The sequence below is a fragment of the Tribolium castaneum genome, chromosome 4 (assembly GCF_031307605.1).
Source record: "Tribolium castaneum strain GA2 chromosome 4, icTriCast1.1, whole genome shotgun sequence".
In the NCBI taxonomy this organism is placed as follows: Eukaryota; Metazoa; Arthropoda; class Insecta; order Coleoptera; family Tenebrionidae; genus Tribolium; species Tribolium castaneum.
Window position 1 is genome coordinate 94858 of NC_087397.1, and position 18245 is coordinate 113102.

Below are 18245 nucleotides of genomic sequence, written 5' to 3' on the forward strand. Positions count from 1 at the left end.
TTGTTCCATTGAATTCAGCGGCTCATTTTCTGTATTATACCAACTTTTCACGAGATTTAAAATTTTCAATTTTTTTGCTAAAATTTCCTGAGTAATAATAATACACTTAACTTCAAAGAGGTGAAAAAAAATTATTTTTTTTTAAACTCACTCCAGTAAATTTTTATGGACTTCTACATGTCTTAACAACCCACAAAAGTTGTTAAAAGTCCACAAAAAGTCCATATGTTCGATTTTTAGAAGTTTGATTTTTCAATTTTCGTCGCAGTTTTTGTCGATTTTGGGTACCCGGAACTTTTGTCAAGCAATAGCTCCGGAACTATCAGAGATAACCCTATGAAGTGTATTATCGTTGGAAAGCTCTTTAAATTATCTATCTTTTTCAAAAAAAATTATTGTTCTCCGACTAATAGTTTTCGAGCAAATTGGAGACAAATGCAAAAATTGATAAAATTTTAAAAAATTCATAACTAAAAAACTATTGGGAATTTGGCAATTTTCTCGATGCCAATCGATTCCCCGGATCATTTTGCATGGGAATGGATCAAAATAGTTCCACTTTTTCGAATAGTTTAGCCAAAAATGAGAAAATAAAAAAAATTAAAAAAAAGTTAACACCCCCCCCTTAAAATCGGTCAATTTTTAAAGTGTCTCTAAATCAAATAAAACCGATTCTATCTTATAGATTTTGATGTGCTCTTTCCAATCTAAAAAAGCATTTTCTCCTAGCTCTTTTAGTTTGGCCGTAATCGGCGTTTGAAAATTGAAAAATTTTTTGCGAGATATCGCCTTGAGTCCTATGCCATTTTGTAGAGTTTTTTATTCCGGTTGTCCTCCATTTTTCCGTTTCTCGATAACTCTAATAGTTTCGCCGTAATTGGCGGTTGAAAATTGAAAAAAAGTGAAAATGGAAACCTTTTTTTGCGTTTTTCTCGGAAACTGTAAGACTTAGAGCAACGAACAAAAAAACATCTGATAGCGCTTAATTTTATCTATTTTTTCGACCAAACCCGGAGCCGCTCCGGGCAACGGTTCCGGCTACAGAGGCGATCAAAGTTTTTCACTAAAAAAATTCATAAAAAAAAAACTAAAAGTCGTAGAGCAATGCGGTTTGTTCGGTTGAATTCTACGGCTCATTTTACATAATATATCAATTTTTCACAACAATTAAAAATTTAAAAATTTTTGCCTAAATTTAGGGTAGCCATTTGTCATAGTGAAAAATTTTATTCATTAAAAAAATTCATAACTCGAAAACTAAAAGTCGTAGAGCAATGCGGTTTGTTCCATTGAATTCAGCGGCTCATTTTCTGTATTATACCAACTTTTCACGAGATTTAAAATTTTCAATTTTTTTGCTAAAATTTCCTGAGTAATAATACACTTAACTTCAAAGAGGTGAAAAAAAATTTTTTTTTTTAAACTCACTCCAGTAAATTTTTATGGACTTCTACATGTCTTAACAACCCACAAAAGTTGTTAAAAGTCCACAAAAAGTCCATATGTTCGATTTTTAGAAGTTTGATTTTTCAATTTTCGTCGCAATTTTTGTCGATTTTGGGTACCCGGAACTTTTGTCAAGCAATAGCTCCGGAACTATCAGAGATAACCCTATGAAGTGTATTATCGTTGGAAAGCTCTTTAAATTATCTATCTTTTTCAAAAAAAATTATTATTCTCCGACTAATAGTTTTCGAGCAAATTGGAGACAAATGCAAAAATTGGTAAAATTTTAAAAAATTCATAACTAAAAAACTATTGGGAATTTGGCAATTTTCTCGATGCCAATCGATTCCCCGGATCATTTTGCATAGGAATGGATCAAAATAGTTCCACTTTTTCGAATAGTTTAGCCAAAAATGAGAAAATAAAAAAAATTAAAAAAAAGTTAACACCCCCCCCTTAAAATCGGTCAATTTTTAAAGTGTCTCTAAATCAAATAAAACCGATTCTATCTTATAGATTTTGATGTGCTCTTTTCAATCTAAAAAAGCATTTTCTCCTAGCTCTTTTAGTTTGGCCGTAATCGGCGTTTGAAAATTGAAAAATTTTTTGCGAGATATCGCCTTGAGTCCTATGCCATTTTGTAGAGTTTTTTATTCCGGTTGTCCTCCATTTTTCCGTTTCTCGATAACTCTAATAGTTTCGCCGTAATTGGCGGTTGAAAATTGAAAAAAAGTGAAAATGGAAACCTTTTTTTGCGTTTTTCTCGGAAACTGTAAGACTTAGAGCAACGAACAAAAAAACATCTGATAGCGCTTAATTTTAACTATTTTTTCGACCAAACCCGGAGCCGCTCCGGGCAACGGTTCCGGCTACAGAGGCGATCAAAGTTTTTCACTAAAAAAATTCATAAAAAAAAAACTAAAAGTCGTAGAGCAATGCGGTTTGTTCGGTTGAATTCTACGGCTCATTTTACATAATATATCAATTTTTCACAACAATTAAAAATTTAAAAATTTTTGCCTAAATTTAGGGTAGCCATTTGTCATAGTGAAAAATTTTATTCATTAAAAAAATTCATAACTCGAAAACTAAAAGTCGTAGAGCAATGCGGTTTGTTCCATTGAATTCAGCGGCTCATTTTCTGTATTATACCAATTTTTCACGAGATTTAAAATTTTCAATTTTTTTGCTAAAATTTCCTGAGTAATAATACACTTAACTTCAGAGGTGAAAAAAAATTTTTTTTTTTAAACTCACTCCAGTAAATTTTTATGGACTTCTACATGTCTTAACAACCCACAAAAGTTGTTAAAAGTCCACAAAAAGTTCATATGTTCGATTTTTTGATGTTTGACCTGACCTGACCTGACCTGACCTGGCCTGACCTTTCCAAATTAGACCTTTTTCCCATCACTTTGTGGTGTCAACTTATAATTAAGTGCTCGTATTTTTAATATAATAATAATAAAAAAAGGGCATCATACAAATTGTAGTATTTATTAAACAAAAACAAACACAAGAGTTAGAATAATAAAAACATGGTAAAAGAATAATTTATTATTAATAATGAATTATCTGATACATTGCTTCAGAATGCTCGGTTTTTCAAGAGTCTGCACTCCAGTCTTGGTCTTTGTAGAGTTCTTAACAAAGCATTTCCATAGTCTTAGTGTCTCATCAGCACCTGCTGACAGCACAGTACTGCCATCAGGCGACATTACTAAATGTAATACCCTTGCAGTATGTCCGGTCAATTCGGCTACTTTAGTCATAGCTGGGTACTTCCATATAATCAATTCATTATTAGCAAAACCATGTCCCGAAATGATTTCCTTATAATTACAACTCCACAAAAGAGCACAAACTTGCGATTTCGTGTCAACTGAATTAATACACGAGCCAATGTTGCAATTCCAAAACCTAATATGACGATCTGCTGTACCACCACCACTAGCCAGAACATGCCCTTGCCAAGGACACCAAGCCAATGCTTTAACAGCAGCTTGATGAGCTGTAAAAATATGAAGCGGCTGATTATTGGTGTGATGGCTTCCAGTCTGACTTTGCCAGATATTCAAGACGTTGTCGTTGCCTCCACTGGCTAGATAGCGGCCATCTGGTGACCATTTCAAACCACACACTTCTTGTGTATGCCCAGAAAGTGTCGTAATGATATGTTCACGTTGACGCACATCGTGGTGAATTATTTGGCCGCTACGACATCCACTTGTCAATACATACGAATTCCAAGAGAGTGAACCAACACGTGCTGAATGACCATCCATTACTCGAAGACGTTTAGCGCGTCCACAGTCCCATAACTCTACTGTTCCATTTGTTGTACCAACAGCCAAATGGTCACCGTCTTGAATCCAGGCCAAAGAACAAACGTAATCGTTGCCTTGCAATTCCAGAAGATCTTCAATGTTACCGGTTCCTGATTTCAAAATCACATACTTAACTTTACTATTTAACTTGCTTTGTTTTAAATAAAAACTATTAAAAAAAAAATTTATTTTTAAGAAAAAAAAATTACGATTTTTTTTCCAAAATAATTCTTTTACATTATATTATTTTTCACAATCAGCTACACCATATAAATAGCAATAAACAATGAAATTTTTTGCCTGCATTTGAAGAAACTGCAATTAAAAGTGCACCTGAAGTGCACCTTAAAATCAATGTATCTATGTGGGAAAGTTCCGAATCTTTATTTTGTTTCTACATTTAAACTAATGAATTGATTCGCTACAACTCTCCAAACTCGAAATTCGCCAATTCTAAGACACGCTGTATATTGTATATATACCTTCATTTAAATAATCAAAAAATATTATTTTTTACAAAAGCCGTTCTATGTGTTATTTTTGCATCTAAAAAACTTTTAAATTGTCGTTCTAAAAACATTAACAATTAAGTGTCTCTCCTGATTACTCAAAAATATTTAATAATAAAAATGCGTGTTCCATTTAAAAAACATAATAAGTTTGTAGTAAAAAAAGTTTAGAGCTCATTTCTGAAACGCCCCGAATGTATCAAATAGTTTTATAGATGTGATGCAGTGGTTAGTAAGTATCTACGGCTTTTGTGAACAAAATTATAATTTTTCAATTATTATATTATATGTATTTTTGTTTTTTTTTAACCAAATCAACAAATTATTATAAAAATAAAAACATAGTTTTTTCTTACTCTCAACTTACCAGCATTCCATAAATAAACGTGAGCCCCCAGAGCCACAGCTAGAACATTTCCGGCGCTCCAGTCCATCAGATTCAAATAATAATCATCAACAATATCCGGAGCATCTAAAATTCGATCTGGAGCTTGTGGAATATAACGATTGTTGCTTTTAACCGATGCGGGAGTCTTAGTTTGTGTATAAATGACGCGCATGGGGTTTTGAAAACCGGCTGGAGCTGTCGGAGGCTTATTTGTGTACGAAAGAATCTTCTGGGAATCGATATTGGCCCCATGCAAGTTTTCAAACATTGCTTTTTGCAATTCTTTCTGCGTGGGACTATCGGACGTATCTTCATTTTGGCTGAGTTTGTAATGAGCCAAATCAAAATTACTCATGCTCCTGACTGGTATAAAACGATCAGCTACAGGCGTTTTGGAGGCGGTTTTGTTCGGTGTTGGAGTTTTCGAACCGTTTGATCGGTTCTTGTTTGGTGTTTTTGTTGGAGTTTTTTTCGATTTTACCTCGCTTTTAGTTGGCGTTTTCGTTATTGATGTTGAAAACGATTTTTGCTTTGACGAGTTAAGACTGAGATTATTACTTGACTGGTAATTTTCTTGGCCTTTTCGTTGCCAGCGGGGTGGAGGACCCTTAGTTAATGGACCATCCATTGTCACCAAATTATTCATTTCCGTCACGAATTTAAATTGCGACATTCTGCACTAAACCGAACGACACACAAGGAAAGCACAAGTTCAAACACAAAAAATAGCTTTAAACGAACAAATACTGTTTCACAGTCAACGTCTGCCAGAAAACTGAAAACCGTTACATTTCTTTTGAAATTTGAAACGAATAACTGAGGTGCCACTACAAAAACACGAAATATTACTAGTTTTTGGAACAATACGCGTATTTAAGGTCTTGAAAAAAAAATCTAAAAATGACTTGCTTCCCTATAATACACGACACAATGACATTTTTATATAAAATTTAATAAATAAATAATCGTAATGATCCCCCAAATGCAGAAACAACTGTTGGCTGCCCTGTTGTTACCATCTGTCAAATTGATACACGTTTTTATAGGTTAAAAAAATACTGGTTGTTATATTAAGTGAATGAAATACAACTTGATTTCTTAAGCATTAACTAAAAATGGACAAAAGGCAGTCAAATAATCAAGTTGGGCGTAAAAGAAAGTCAAAAAGTTGTCGAAAAGAGAAGAAATGGAAATGTTCAAATGCCACGAAAAGTCATTTGTTCAAAGAAGCTACTTTTGATTCATCGAGTGATGAAAACAACGTATCTTGTGTTAAATTATCTGATTCGTTTAAATTTACTATGAGTTTGGATCTAAAACCATCAAAATCTGAAATAGACGAAGCTATTGAAAATGAATTATTTAATGCTGAAGCTCCGACTTTAAGTGAATATAGTTTTAAGACTGTATCAGATGAAGAGGAAGACGAATTGCATAATTCGGTTGTTGACGAATTTAAAGATGAAAGTGTATTAGATGAAAGTTCAGTAATTGTGTCGGTGGATTCAAACCGTGTCGAAAAAAACGAAAAAAAACACAAAGTATCGCAGCCAAGGCTTGAAAATGAGTTCGGTAAAAACGTTCAATATTGTTACACAAGTGATGGAATTGTTGTTGTATTGGACAAAAACGAAATTGTGTACATCCATGGCCTTTGTTTACTTTCCGTTTTACATGGCCAAGTTGAAATTTTAGGGCACATAATGGATAAAAACAGTGGAGAAGCGAAAATCTATTCACCTCGAGGCAGTGCACTTCTCTTTTTGAAAAATGTAACCGAATCAGATGTGCCTGCACCTAATTATTTACTCAATTTGAAAATTTCAACGATTAAATTAACACAACATTGTGCGGTAGTCCTTTGCAAACAGCTCAATGATTCAAATATTTCATTTATCGAGAAACACATTTCTCAACAAATTCTTCAAAGGTGTGACGAAAACGACCATTTACCACGAATTACGTTTCATCCACAAGAAGGCAGTTGGAATTTAATTAAAACCGATAAGAGTTGGGAGAAAATTGTTGATACAATAACGCCGCATACGAAAATGATGATTTGTGGTGGAAAAGGAGTGGGAAAAACAACTTTTTTGCGTTATGCATTAAACAGGCTTTTAATGAAATTTAAAAAAATCAGAGTGATTGATTTAGATCCAGGCCAGGCCGAGTTCACTGTTCCAGGTTGTGTTTCAGTTATTGAAATTACGGAACCTGTTTTCGGAGTCAATTACACGCATTTGCAAAAAGCACAAAGGTAATGTAACAATAAAATCGTGGTTAAGAATGCGTTGAAATTTCACGTCGAGTCAATTAACTAAGTTTCAATTTTTTTGTTTTATATAAGTATAGTAAATAATAATTCGTTTTTTTTTTCATTAGGTCGATTCTTTCAAATATAAATATTGCCTATGAGCCTGACAAATACATCGCTAGTATTAAGGAGTTGTTGTTAGAAAAACATTTCGAGGAAATTCCGACTCTAGTAAATTACATGGGCTATACACATGGCATGGGACTTAATATACTTTCAGCCGTAATCATTCATGTTCAACCAACAGATATTTTACAAATCTCTAGTCGCGATTCAAAGAAAAATTATAAGAGTGTTTTAGAAACGGATATTGTAGCGGAAAAAGCACAATTGTTTGTTTCAAATTTGAAAAATCTTCATTATAATTTACATCAAATTGAATCAAAGTGTGATGAAAATGATGGTTGGACTGCTGAACCAAGACAATTAAGAGAAATGACTATCTTGGCTTATATACGCGAGATGATTAACTCTGATTCAGTTTTTAAAACAAACGCTCCACTATGCAGGTTTGTATTTAAAGAATCTTCACCTAGTCGCCTATGAATTTCTCATGTAAAATCAGAAATGTCGCTTTACTGAAACTTTTCAATGTAATTTAATTAACAATTTGTAAATTTTACAATTGACAGTTTTGACATGTACTGTTTAATTTGTCTAGAACGACTAGATGAGGATTATATTAACACACCTTGTATTATTAAAACAATTCATTTCAGAATAAGTTTAAATGATGTAAGCATTACTGATTTGAACGGAAATGAAATACCTCCAGCGGCTGTAAATGCATGTTTTGTTGCGTTATGTAAACAAGTCGCTGAAATGCCCATTTTTGAATGCCTGGGATGGGGTATGTAGTAATTATTTTTGCATACTTATCTCAGTGTCATTGTTTTGTTTTTCGCAGGTATTATTCGAGGAGTGGACGTAATTAACAATTTTTTGGTGTTACTAACATCAGAAAAATTGCAAATTTTGGATAAAGTGAGCCATTTAGTAATGGGTGGAGGAGCTGCTTTACCTCCTTCAATACACATGACACCGGATGAAGTGACTGGACCTATACCTTATGTAATCGAAGGCGTTTTAATGTCTTTCGGACAAATACCAAAACGCTCCCGAATTTCTGCTAAAAAATAAAAATCAAATAAAACTTGGCGCTTTTTTTCCCTAACCTAACCTAACTTGTCAACAAGCCTAACCTAAAAATGTCAATAAATCGAGAGATTGCAAATGTAAAAGCATTTTTCACGTCTATTCAACTGCATTTGTCTGATGAATGGCTCAAAAGTTGTGTTAATTGGTGTAGAGAGGAAGTTTTAGGGCGCCATTATACGTTTGAAGACCTTCGATCAAAAGTATACGAACAATGGCTAGTTCTCGACTTACGCGACGCCCCAATAACTATCTTACCTTCCAACCTTTCAAGCAAACAGAATTTTACGTTGAACGGTAGTTTTTGCTTACAAATGATGCAACTTGTCGATATTTCAAAGCCCAAACTGTGGCAATTACAAAAAATCCGAAACAGTAATGTTCTAACTCGTGGCACGCAACAAGATGCTGATGTTGCGGGAACAGGCAAAAGACTTCTTCAAATGACACTAACAGACGGTATTCAGGAAATTGAAGCAATGGAATACAAACCAATCAATTGTCTAAGTTTAAATCTCTCTCCAGGCACTAAAGTGCGAATCGTGGGCCCTGTGATGATAAGAAGGGGGTATTTGATGTTAGAAACGAAGAATGTTAAAATTCTGGGGGGTGATGTTGAAGAACTTTCAGTCAGTCATGCTGCTGAAAATGTTTTGGCACGATTTTTAAAATTGCCAGAGAATCCTACTCCAAAGGCAATTGAAGAAAAAATATTGTGTGTGGAAAGGGGGGAAGAGACCAATGAGGGCTACGTGTCTAATGTTACTTTGCCAAAAAATGTTGCGAAAAAGAGAAATTTGAATGAGGATGAAGATATTTTTGCTTTACCTAAAACTGATTATAAAAATAATGTTGCGAAAAAACTTGAAGATGATGAAATGGCTAAAGAGATTGACATAATGATGGAGGTAGAAGCCGAATTGAATCAAGAAAACTGTCAAATTAAACAAAAAGTAGACGAAAGAAACGATGATGATGATGATGTGTTTGCATCTTTAGATATCGACGCTCATTTGGATCAAGTTGATGCGATTTTTAACACCAACTCTGAACCAATCCCAATTTCGAAACTTTCAGAAAACCGAGAAAATAATACGACCCATAAAATAAAAGCAAAATTCAAATCGGTCATTGAAAAATTGACATTTGCCGAAAATGAGTACAAATTGGTTATTGAAGTTGAAGATGCTTCTGGAACGCTAAAGGTGCGCTTACACAGCGATGTTATTGCAAATTTTGCCCAATGTTCTCCTAGTGAATTCTCAAGTTTGAAAAATAGTATCACGAGTCCAGACGATGCAGCTGTTGAAAAAGTGATGAAAGTATGATATAACCATATTAATAAAAACATTTGAATAATAATAATTAATAATTTTCAGGTGGTTATTCAAGTCAAAAATAAATTACTCGAACTTGATGACGTAATGAGCGTTCAGTTGGAAAAGAATCGCACACCTCTTGTCACGAAAATCTCATAATTGTTGTTTTCAAATAAAATCAATACTTTATTCAAATTTGTGTATATTTTGCAAAAGAAAACAGTAATACACTCGACGATACAATTTAAATAAATGTTTACAAAGCAGTTACAACAAAATTTACAAAAACTCACACTGTTTTGAATCACAGAATTTCGAACAAATTTAAAGTGGAATGAATTCAATCAAACTTACCACAGTAGTAATACATACCTTAGTTAAACTAAAATTAACGTTTAAAATGTAAAAATCGATTACAAATTATTTATGGTCCGTTGGAATGGAATTAGAAAAGTATATCAGAATTGGCCCCGGCACTAAATAAAATTGGTTTTTCGATTTGTTGTAAAGTCGGTTCGGTGTCGGTATTTTCGTGTTTAGTCGACACGATTTGAACACTTCGTGTTACTCCCGGTTGAAACTCTTCGGTACTTTTCGGCGTGTAATTTGCCAGTGATGATGTACCTAAACAACATTTAAAAAAAAACACAAAAAATTTCATCATTTATTCACCTGCGAGAGAAGGAACTGAATGACGCATTTGTGCACTTGGTGGAGACGTCGGAACGTCATCTATGAGCAAAGAGGACTCTGACGGATATTCGTAAATCTCCGGTCCTTCCTCCACGAACGATATCTTCATCTAAAATTTAATTGCATTTCAATCACTCATGTGCGGTAAATACGATAGTTAATAAAACTTGACACTCACTTTATTCGTGCCATTTCGTGACCCCTCTCTTGTACATTTGATTATTACGTTAATTGCGATGAAAAGAAAAGCGTAACTGTATGGTTTCAACTTCTTTATTATATGTATTAATTTTAATTGTTGTAAATTAATGCCATACACGTAACAAATTTAGTGCGATAACCTACAATCTATTCAAAACTTTAGATACACTATTAAAAAGTGGAACGTTATAAAACGGGACCATATGTCTTTTTTTTGGACGAATAATTACTTAAATGTTTTATACAATTATTAAAGGTTGAACTGATGTCAGTTTGTAGCCTTGAAAATTCTCATACACTACATATTTTTCATTTGTTAATTAAAAAACCGCCAAAAGCCGTTACAGATAATTAATAGCAAACGATACTGCTTGCAATAAAGATACCTCCGTTATGTTGTAGCAATTTTTCGAATATTCTCATTTACACAAGAAATTATTCAAACCACAATTAATTCGATTCGGAATGTATTTCCGCAGATATTTTATGTTATTTTCATTTCAGGAAGAAAGAATAAGTTCTTACGTTATTTAGCAATATTTCCATCAAAAACATAACTACTTTATAAATACTACATTAAGAAGTAAAGTAAAAAAAATAATAATAATAAATATAATATAATTATAATTAAAAAAAAAACTTGTCTGATTTGCTCTTCAAATTTTAAACGTAACAAATTTAATTGCAGATTTTATTGAATTCCATCTGATAAGTGATAACTTGATAAGTTATAAGCTTATTCACCTTGAATTTATTATTACTTCTTATCACCATCGCTACGATTAAAAAATAAATTTTGGATTCAACGACTGCTTTTCATCTTTCAACTAAAAAATGCAATCAGTACTATAGTTAAATTAATACACTCATGTAAAACTGACTAAAAAACACGTAGTATTATTTTGTAAAACGTAGTTTTACCTATATGAAGAAAAAGCAGTGTAAAAATTTACTTGGACAAAGATAAGCAATTTTCCACTTTCTATTTAAAACGTATTTAAATCAGTTTGCAATAAATACGAAATGTAATTTTTTAGTACGAATACAGACGACCTACTTATTAACACCTAAGTCAATACATAATTGATAAAATAGAGGCTTAAGGGTGGAAAGTTAGCCCACTTTGTCGCCCTAGATTTTATAGCCATGAATTGAATCATCACTGTGTCTTCAATCAATTTGTTTATTTACTTTAACACAAGAACTAACCTTGATAACGTGATGAAATCAAAACTATTGTCAACCATGCAAAAATAATAACATTCACTTACTTTGGCTTTTTTCGTTTTTTGACTAAGACTAGATTTTCCATCGATGAGTATGTTATCGTTAACAAATGTGACATCACAGGGACTTGGTGGACCTTCCAAAGATCTCAAAATTTCCTCATCTTCGTCGGTAAACGATTCTCCAATCGAGGCACCAGGAAGCAAAATAATACCACCTTCGCCCACCTAACAACACACAACAAATGAAAAATTAAACAACGTTTCATTGCAAATTTCGACACTTTTGATGGAAAGTTGATGATCAAAATAGAAAATGCAAATAATTTTATTATCCAATAATAATGGATGCTGCGGTCTATTTCGCTGAAGCACCACCGTGACGTATTGTTATTGCTACTTATAAAGGTCAAAATTTTACGAAGAAACGGTGAAAGCAAACACGAATTTTTGGTACTTTTTATTTTATTGAATGTTTTCAATTTTTTCCTTGTAATAAAAGGTGATTAACCTACTTTACTGTACCATATACTTAGAAACAAAAACAAATATTATACACATCCGCATAATAATTGATGATGGAATGCAGGGTCGCCGTATAAATAACAAAATCCGTTTTTGTTTTGAGGCACACGCCATAAAGATTCGACCGGATGTTGTTACACAATTGTGTTCTAATAATCGGATATGAATTTTTTATTACTTAACTAAAAGTTAAAATTTTATGTATTTCCACTCCAAATCGCTCCATTTGTCGTCTGTTCATTTGTCATTAATTACTCACATTTACCGTACGAATAAGACGCTTCAAGTGTTTAGAGTGGTCTCACAACCTGCCGTAATAACTGTCATTAGTAAAGAAATGTGACTTTGCGGTATTTTCATACGGAACTAATTATCACAAACACAAGATGAAAATCGTATTAAATCCAGCACGAAATTTAAAGTCGTAGCGATTTGTTTCCATTTTTTTGCAAAATGGAAAAAATAAGGGGTAAAGTTTTTTTACATGAATGAATTCACTTACTATACAGCAAAAAATTACTTAAGCGTAGGAATAAATACAGCTGGGAAATGAAAGTTACTTTGCACAATTAACCTGAATTGGAAATAAAGACAGATAAATACTTTGAAATTGATTCATTATAGTTAAAATAATATGATAAAAAGAAAAAAACGAACAATATTTAAAAAACATTGTATTATACCGGGTTTTTAAAAGAATCCAAGCGCTAGATAAATCAGTTTATTCAAACAAGACATTCCATTTAGTTAAATCAACTGTGAAACATTAACTTTCTAAACACAATTCTTGCTACAAGTGATCTAGGTTCAGATAATTGCCAATAACTAAATCATTGTGTTTACTTTCCTTAAAACATCAATTTTCCCCAAAACGTATTTTTACGTTTTACCTTTGATAAGATTATTACTAATTTATGCTGTTACGTATTTAAGATAAGATAAATGATAATAATAATTGACGAATTCATAAAGTGACTCCTTTTTTTTTCATGCAGCTAGAAAATGTGTTTAATTAGCGATAAACACCGGAAACACTCTGTGTGTTCAAAATAAATCGCAAATTCAATGGCATCATACCACAATATTATTAATAATTTACCTTTGGTTTCTCCAATTTGGCCACCCTTTTAACACCATCATTCTGTACATAATCCGGGACATCTTTCCTATCCGTAAACTTAAAAACGATGGAGTTATTCTCGAATTCGCGTGGTGGTTTTTTCACTTTTGGCACTTTACTAATCGTCACTTGTTCAACATTTTTAATTACACCACCACTTTTTTCTAATGTTTTTGCCGTATTGATTAAGTTTTTTTCAATTTCAACAATTGTCAAATTTGGTTTCGTTTCACCTACGTTGTTGATATCCAATTTAAGCGGTTGAGATGGTGGTGTTTGAGTATTCGACACGTTTTTATTCTGCTGGAGTGGAAGATGATGATTTTTTACGCTCGTTTTTCTATTATCGCTGATTGATGCAAGACGAATTTCTTCTTTGAGGAAATTCTCAGTCGCTGAGATCCGATACGATGGTGAATTTACTGATGGAATGGGACTAGAGGTTATTATAAGATCGGGGGTTTCTGAAAGACTTGACGTTTTATTTGTGGCGTCTTCGTTTGGATCGATTCTTGAAACGTCCGGTATCGGACTGATGGGCAAGGTTTTTTCCAATGGAGATACAATGACTTGTTTAGTTTTTTCGCATTCTTTTGGTTTATTAGCGACCCTAACTCCATTGGTTATAACAAGTGGTTTAACTTTGATTGCTGGTTTTTTTGCAGCTCTGATGATGTTTTTGTAAGTGGCTACTTTAGCGGCGACTTCTCCGGTTTGTTGAGGTGGTCTTGTTCTTTGTTCGGGCCTTCTTTCGAAAATCATTTTAGCTTGCTTGACCACATCAACAGGTGGTTTTTCTTTTTCGTTCATTAGAGGAGGAATTCTTTTCGGTCGATTGACTCTAGGTGGTGTGGTGATTAATTTCTTATCATTTCCTTCCTGGTTGATTGTGATAAGCATTTCCTCATGTACTGATTCCCTTTTGCTTTCTTTTTCGATCGTTGATGATGATGATGATGAAATTGTCTCAACAGAGCGAGCTCTCTTCATTTCGCAGCCACCACGTTTTGTGCTCCTATACCGGTTGTTCGCATTCTTGTTGGTGTCATTGCTTCCGTTCAGCCTCGTTTCAAACAAACGGTTAGCTGCTGTTTCATTATTACTGTTGACAGCCACTGCATCATCCAAAATATTCTCCAACGAAGTGGCTTTACGTAAAATTGTGGGTCTTTGTTTTTTGTTCTCTCTTTGAGCGAGACTAAGGTACCTCTCTTTGAGTTTGCTGACAATACCTGGGCCATAGTGCAAGTCTTCGTCCGAATCAGACTTTTGGCTCATAAGTTCGTCCCAATACCTTTCTTGTTGCACCATGTTTTTCGTCGTCACTTCACCACCACATCTCTCACGTCCAACTCCGTCAGGTTGTTGCACCGAACTGGTCGTCGGCTGATGGGAGGAGGAAGAATCGACAACCAGCTGCTGGGTGCGCTTGTTTTGGCTTCGGAGACGCGCTATCAACTCCTTTTTCCATTGGGGAACGTTATCGTTCGAGGACATTTTTAAAATTTTTCTCACCAAATTATCACAATCACTTATCTACGACGATCGTAAATCATTGTAATGTCAGTCAGGCAGCATATGGGCTTTTCATCGATCGATTCAACGTTTTTAAGAGTTTTTTTAAGTTATTATACCGGCACTTGAACACAATTTATGGTATTTTACTCGATTTATCACAGAACGCGAACTGTTTACGGTGGAGAGCAACTAGACTAGATCTAACACTGTCACCTTACACTTAATTCTACTTTCTATTATACAATACTGCACGTAGGAATAAAAACGCTAAAAAGAACTGTGATAAATATCAAATGACGTAATGAAAGTGACAAGCTGTGCATGGCTCGAAGTTTGCGACATCTACCAAATAATTTGTAACAACTTGTAGGATCCTGTATTACCATTCATCAATTTTCATAAACAAGTATCACAACAAACATTAATATGCCTCTCACAATTATGTAACAGACGTAAAAAAGCTGCAAAAATTTAATTATTAGCGACAGCTTTTTTCTGTATACACAATAAAACACAATACTTTGTTTCGCTACTTTTGACCAGATGACGCGAGCAGCTACAGAATTTTGAAATTGATTTTTACGATATAGCGGGAGAGATTTACATTTTAGAATTTGTGCAGTAAATTTGGTAGCATTTGAAAAAACGCTAAAATTAAAGTAAAAACAATATTTTCATTTTTGATAATTTTAAATAAATAAATAATAAATGCTTTATTACCTATTTTAGTGCAATTTATTTTATTTTTGTTATAACAAAAAATAAACACAGTTTCTGAATTTTGTTAGATATTCATTCATTTAGCCTGAATTGTTGCTCATTTGTAATAATATTCTACTATTCATATTGGTCACTCGTTTTTATTTTTTGTCATGAGGTGCACATTTTTGTGTGCTTTTTTGGCGTTTAAGACACCTTTTTTGCCGCTACTTTTCCACTTTTATTCGGGCACACACATAAAAAACAAAAAAATGTCTTACTATCGACCGAATTCCCTTTATTACTTTTACGATTCTTCTTGTAGGTCGCTCACCCTCTTGCAAATACTCTCATTTCGTTGGGATTTGTTATAGATTCGTATCACCTTGTGGTAAACTATAGAAACGAACACTTTACAAGCTAATCGCGTTTAGAGTAAAATCGTATTTTTATTCCTTGTAATTTGTCTCAATAATTAATCTTTGTCTTTTCCACATCAGCATAAAACGATCTAATAAAATTGATTTGTTGTTTCTACTGCTTGTGTTTGATTATTTTAAACATGATACTAAAATCGTTACTTATTATTTTACTAGCCAATATCTGTAATTAGACTCAAGTTATTTCTCCAAATGCAACGAGCACATCCTATTATTTTTAATTACTCGTTTTAAATGAGATGAAAAAAGTAGTCGTGTTCAAGCTTTACCTTTTCTAGTTATGTCGTCTTTGTTGAAAACCTTGTAGCTTTTATACCTACCTAGACTATAATGTTTGTTTCAAAAGCTCCTAAATTTGCATAATGTCACTAAATGAAGAGGTCGTTTATTGAAAGCAATAATAGACAAGCAACGTGTAAATTTAGTGTATGTATATCTTGAAAAATATAAAATTTTTCGTAGGTAAGTGATAACCGATAAAGTTGGGTTTGTCGGGATGGGAATATTTTACGAAACAGATATCTAGCTCAAGTGCATTCCATTCAATATAAATTATTATACTTGCAGATTTCTTTTTTAAATAACGTGAAGTGATGCATCATCGTATCTGTCAGTCCCAAACTAATTTTTTCAGTGGGCATTTCTTCGCTTTTTGTGTATATACATATTATCATATTGTGTGTGAGCACAAGTGATCTATTTTGTTATGTAAAATAATTCATTAAATGTTTTTGTTTTTAATTGCTAGATGATAGTATAATATAAAAACACAGAGCTTAGTTAAGCGTGTAAGATCAATAGCCCAATTTGGTCATTAAACCAAACAACGGATTTCTGAAGAACAATGGTTGTAGATAAGTAGTAATTGAAGGGATTTATAAATTTCATCATTTCCGATTAATCCCTTTGGTTGATTTATCGACTTCCATTAATCTTTCTTTTTGGGCTTAACAGCTGGGTGTAAAAGTGAGCTAATTTATAGTTTGGTAATATTTCTAGTAATGATTATAACGTTGGTCAGAATCAACAAAGACAATCGGGTCTCTTATTAGGGTTACCCTTATCTCGAAATCGAATTTTTCCTAAACGTTAAAGGGCTTTGCCTTTAACAAGTCATTACAATTAAACCGCCCTTTGTTCGCTCCCTTTACTCTACAAATAACCGTAGCGGTTTTAGTGTCCTTCCACGAACGACTACAATTGCAAGACAAGATACAATTAAAAAAATATCAATAAAAAGTATGTTCAAAAAGGCGGAAATATTACAAGTAAAGGCAGACATATCAGCCGCCTTGGGAAACGACACGAAATGGGTTTTAACATCTACGACTCTCCCTCACATTATTAAACCCTACGGACCCTTGCGGTGCTTCATTCCATTGGAACACGATGCTTTTGTTCAAAGTTTTTACAAGTTGACCAAAATTCGTTTCAGTTGCGTAAAACTCTCAAATTCTAATTTATTATTATTCACAAGTTATTTTCACTACAGCAGACGACAACACCTGATATTGTCGCTGTTCCAAAGGTCTAAAATTAAATTGAAGGTTCGGCCAATTCGGGTGGGACGTTTTATTAAAATTGTGTAAACACTAAATAAATTTCAAAAGGACATTGTTGAAGAAAAATTAAATTTCACACGGTTGTGCCTTCGAAATTCAATTAAATGTATTTATTATACGAATATGTAATTAAATTATTTACAAAGTGGGATTGTATATTTAATACAATTTTAATTAAAATGTCGTGGATCTAGTTCAGTTGTGTGTGTGTGTGTGTGTAAACACAAAATGTATTTCACTTTTGAATTTTTCAAAGCAAGAGATTCAAATTTAATCAAACTTGACTTGATGGAAAGTGCACTGATTAAAAAAAACTGTGTTTATACAAGTTTACAAAAATAATCAAAGTTGAAACGTAATAGAAACGACCGTGAAATTTGAAAGCATCTTAAAATTTTCATATGATAAAGGCATATTTGAATAAAATTCTTGTGGTTAAAAAAAGGACAGGATTATTATGATTACGTGTCATAATAATTGGTATAATAAAAGCAAATATCTATGTGAGCAATAATTTTTATACGATATTTGTTTTCTTGCCAATGTCTACACGAGATAGAAATCTATCAAAGTGATTGAAAATGTAGTTTGGTATTCAGAAGTCGCAACGTATGGAATCAAACTAAAAAATACTGCTTAAAGACGATCTCTTCAAACAATGAATTTACATAACGTCATCATTTACACACAGTTTAATTCAAATGTAGATATTATTCATTGTCGGTAATATTCATAAGAAAGTTACATTTCTGTGATTTTAAAGGGCGGTTAAATCCTGCAATAATTTTCTACAATCAAAACAA

The 18245-nt window shown here is 33.1% G+C and overlaps 4 protein-coding genes across 4 annotated transcripts; 2 read left to right on the forward strand and 2 right to left on the reverse strand.

Moving 5' to 3' along the window:
• Positions 1-2924: 2924 nt before the first annotated feature.
• fzy (fizzy) lies at positions 2925-5485 on the reverse strand. Its single transcript, XM_964519.5, has 2 exons — positions 4650-5485; positions 2925-3883 (listed from the first exon to the last, which is right to left on the reverse strand). Exons 1-2 carry the CDS (start codon positions 5341-5343, stop codon positions 3018-3020), a joined length of 1560 nt encoding a protein of 519 aa, XP_969612.1. The 5' UTR covers positions 5344-5485; the 3' UTR covers positions 2925-3017.
• Positions 5486-5673: 188 nt separating this feature from the next.
• LOC103312187 (uncharacterized protein) lies at positions 5674-8142 on the forward strand. Its single transcript, XM_008192199.3, has 4 exons — positions 5674-6927; positions 7053-7493; positions 7704-7834; positions 7892-8142. The coding sequence occupies exons 1-4, from the start codon at positions 5786-5788 to the stop codon at positions 8122-8124; spliced, it is 1947 nt and encodes a 648-aa protein (XP_008190421.2). The 5' UTR covers positions 5674-5785; the 3' UTR covers positions 8125-8142.
• A 6-nt stretch (positions 8143-8148) lies between these two features.
• On the forward strand, positions 8149-9653 carry LOC100142585 (recQ-mediated genome instability protein 1). The gene is made up of 2 exons (XM_008192197.3): positions 8149-9461; positions 9519-9653. The coding sequence occupies exons 1-2, from the start codon at positions 8193-8195 to the stop codon at positions 9615-9617; spliced, it is 1368 nt and encodes a 455-aa protein (XP_008190419.2). The 5' UTR covers positions 8149-8192; the 3' UTR covers positions 9618-9653.
• Positions 9644-15054, reverse strand: bif (bifocal). The gene is made up of 4 exons (XM_008192196.3): positions 13203-15054; positions 11624-11806; positions 10131-10260; positions 9644-10082 (listed from the first exon to the last, which is right to left on the reverse strand). Exons 1-4 carry the CDS (start codon positions 14718-14720, stop codon positions 9904-9906), a joined length of 2010 nt encoding a protein of 669 aa, XP_008190418.1. The 5' UTR covers positions 14721-15054; the 3' UTR covers positions 9644-9903.
• Between the last annotated feature and the right edge of the window lie 3191 nt (positions 15055-18245).

Bases quoted from the DNA above. Each gene is read 5' to 3' on its own strand.
- fzy (XM_964519.5), bottom strand. From the start codon at position 5,343: ATGTCGCAATTTAAATTCGTGACGGAAATGAATAATTTGGTGACAATG. The intron at 3,884-4,649 runs GTAAGTTGAGAG...TTTTGAAATCAG, and splicing joins CGTTTATTTATGGAATGCTG to GAACCGGTAACATTGAAGAT.
- LOC103312187 (XM_008192199.3), top strand. From the start codon at position 5,786: ATGGACAAAAGGCAGTCAAATAATCAAGTTGGGCGTAAAAGAAAGTCA. The intron at 6,928-7,052 runs GTAATGTAACAA...TTTTTTCATTAG, and splicing joins CATTTGCAAAAAGCACAAAG to GTCGATTCTTTCAAATATAA. The intron at 7,835-7,891 runs GTATGTAGTAAT...TGTTTTTCGCAG, and splicing joins TTTTGAATGCCTGGGATGGG to GTATTATTCGAGGAGTGGAC.
- LOC100142585 (XM_008192197.3), top strand. From the start codon at position 8,193: ATGTCAATAAATCGAGAGATTGCAAATGTAAAAGCATTTTTCACGTCT. The intron at 9,462-9,518 runs GTATGATATAAC...AATAATTTTCAG, and splicing joins CTGTTGAAAAAGTGATGAAA to GTGGTTATTCAAGTCAAAAA.
- bif (XM_008192196.3), bottom strand. From the start codon at position 14,720: ATGTCCTCGAACGATAACGTTCCCCAATGGAAAAAGGAGTTGATAGCG. The intron at 11,807-13,202 runs GTAAATTATTAA...GTGTGTTGTTAG, and splicing joins CCAAATTGGAGAAACCAAAG to GTGGGCGAAGGTGGTATTAT. The intron at 10,261-11,623 runs GTAAGTGAATGT...ATTAAATTTTAG, and splicing joins AAAAAACGAAAAAAGCCAAA to ATGAAGATATCGTTCGTGGA.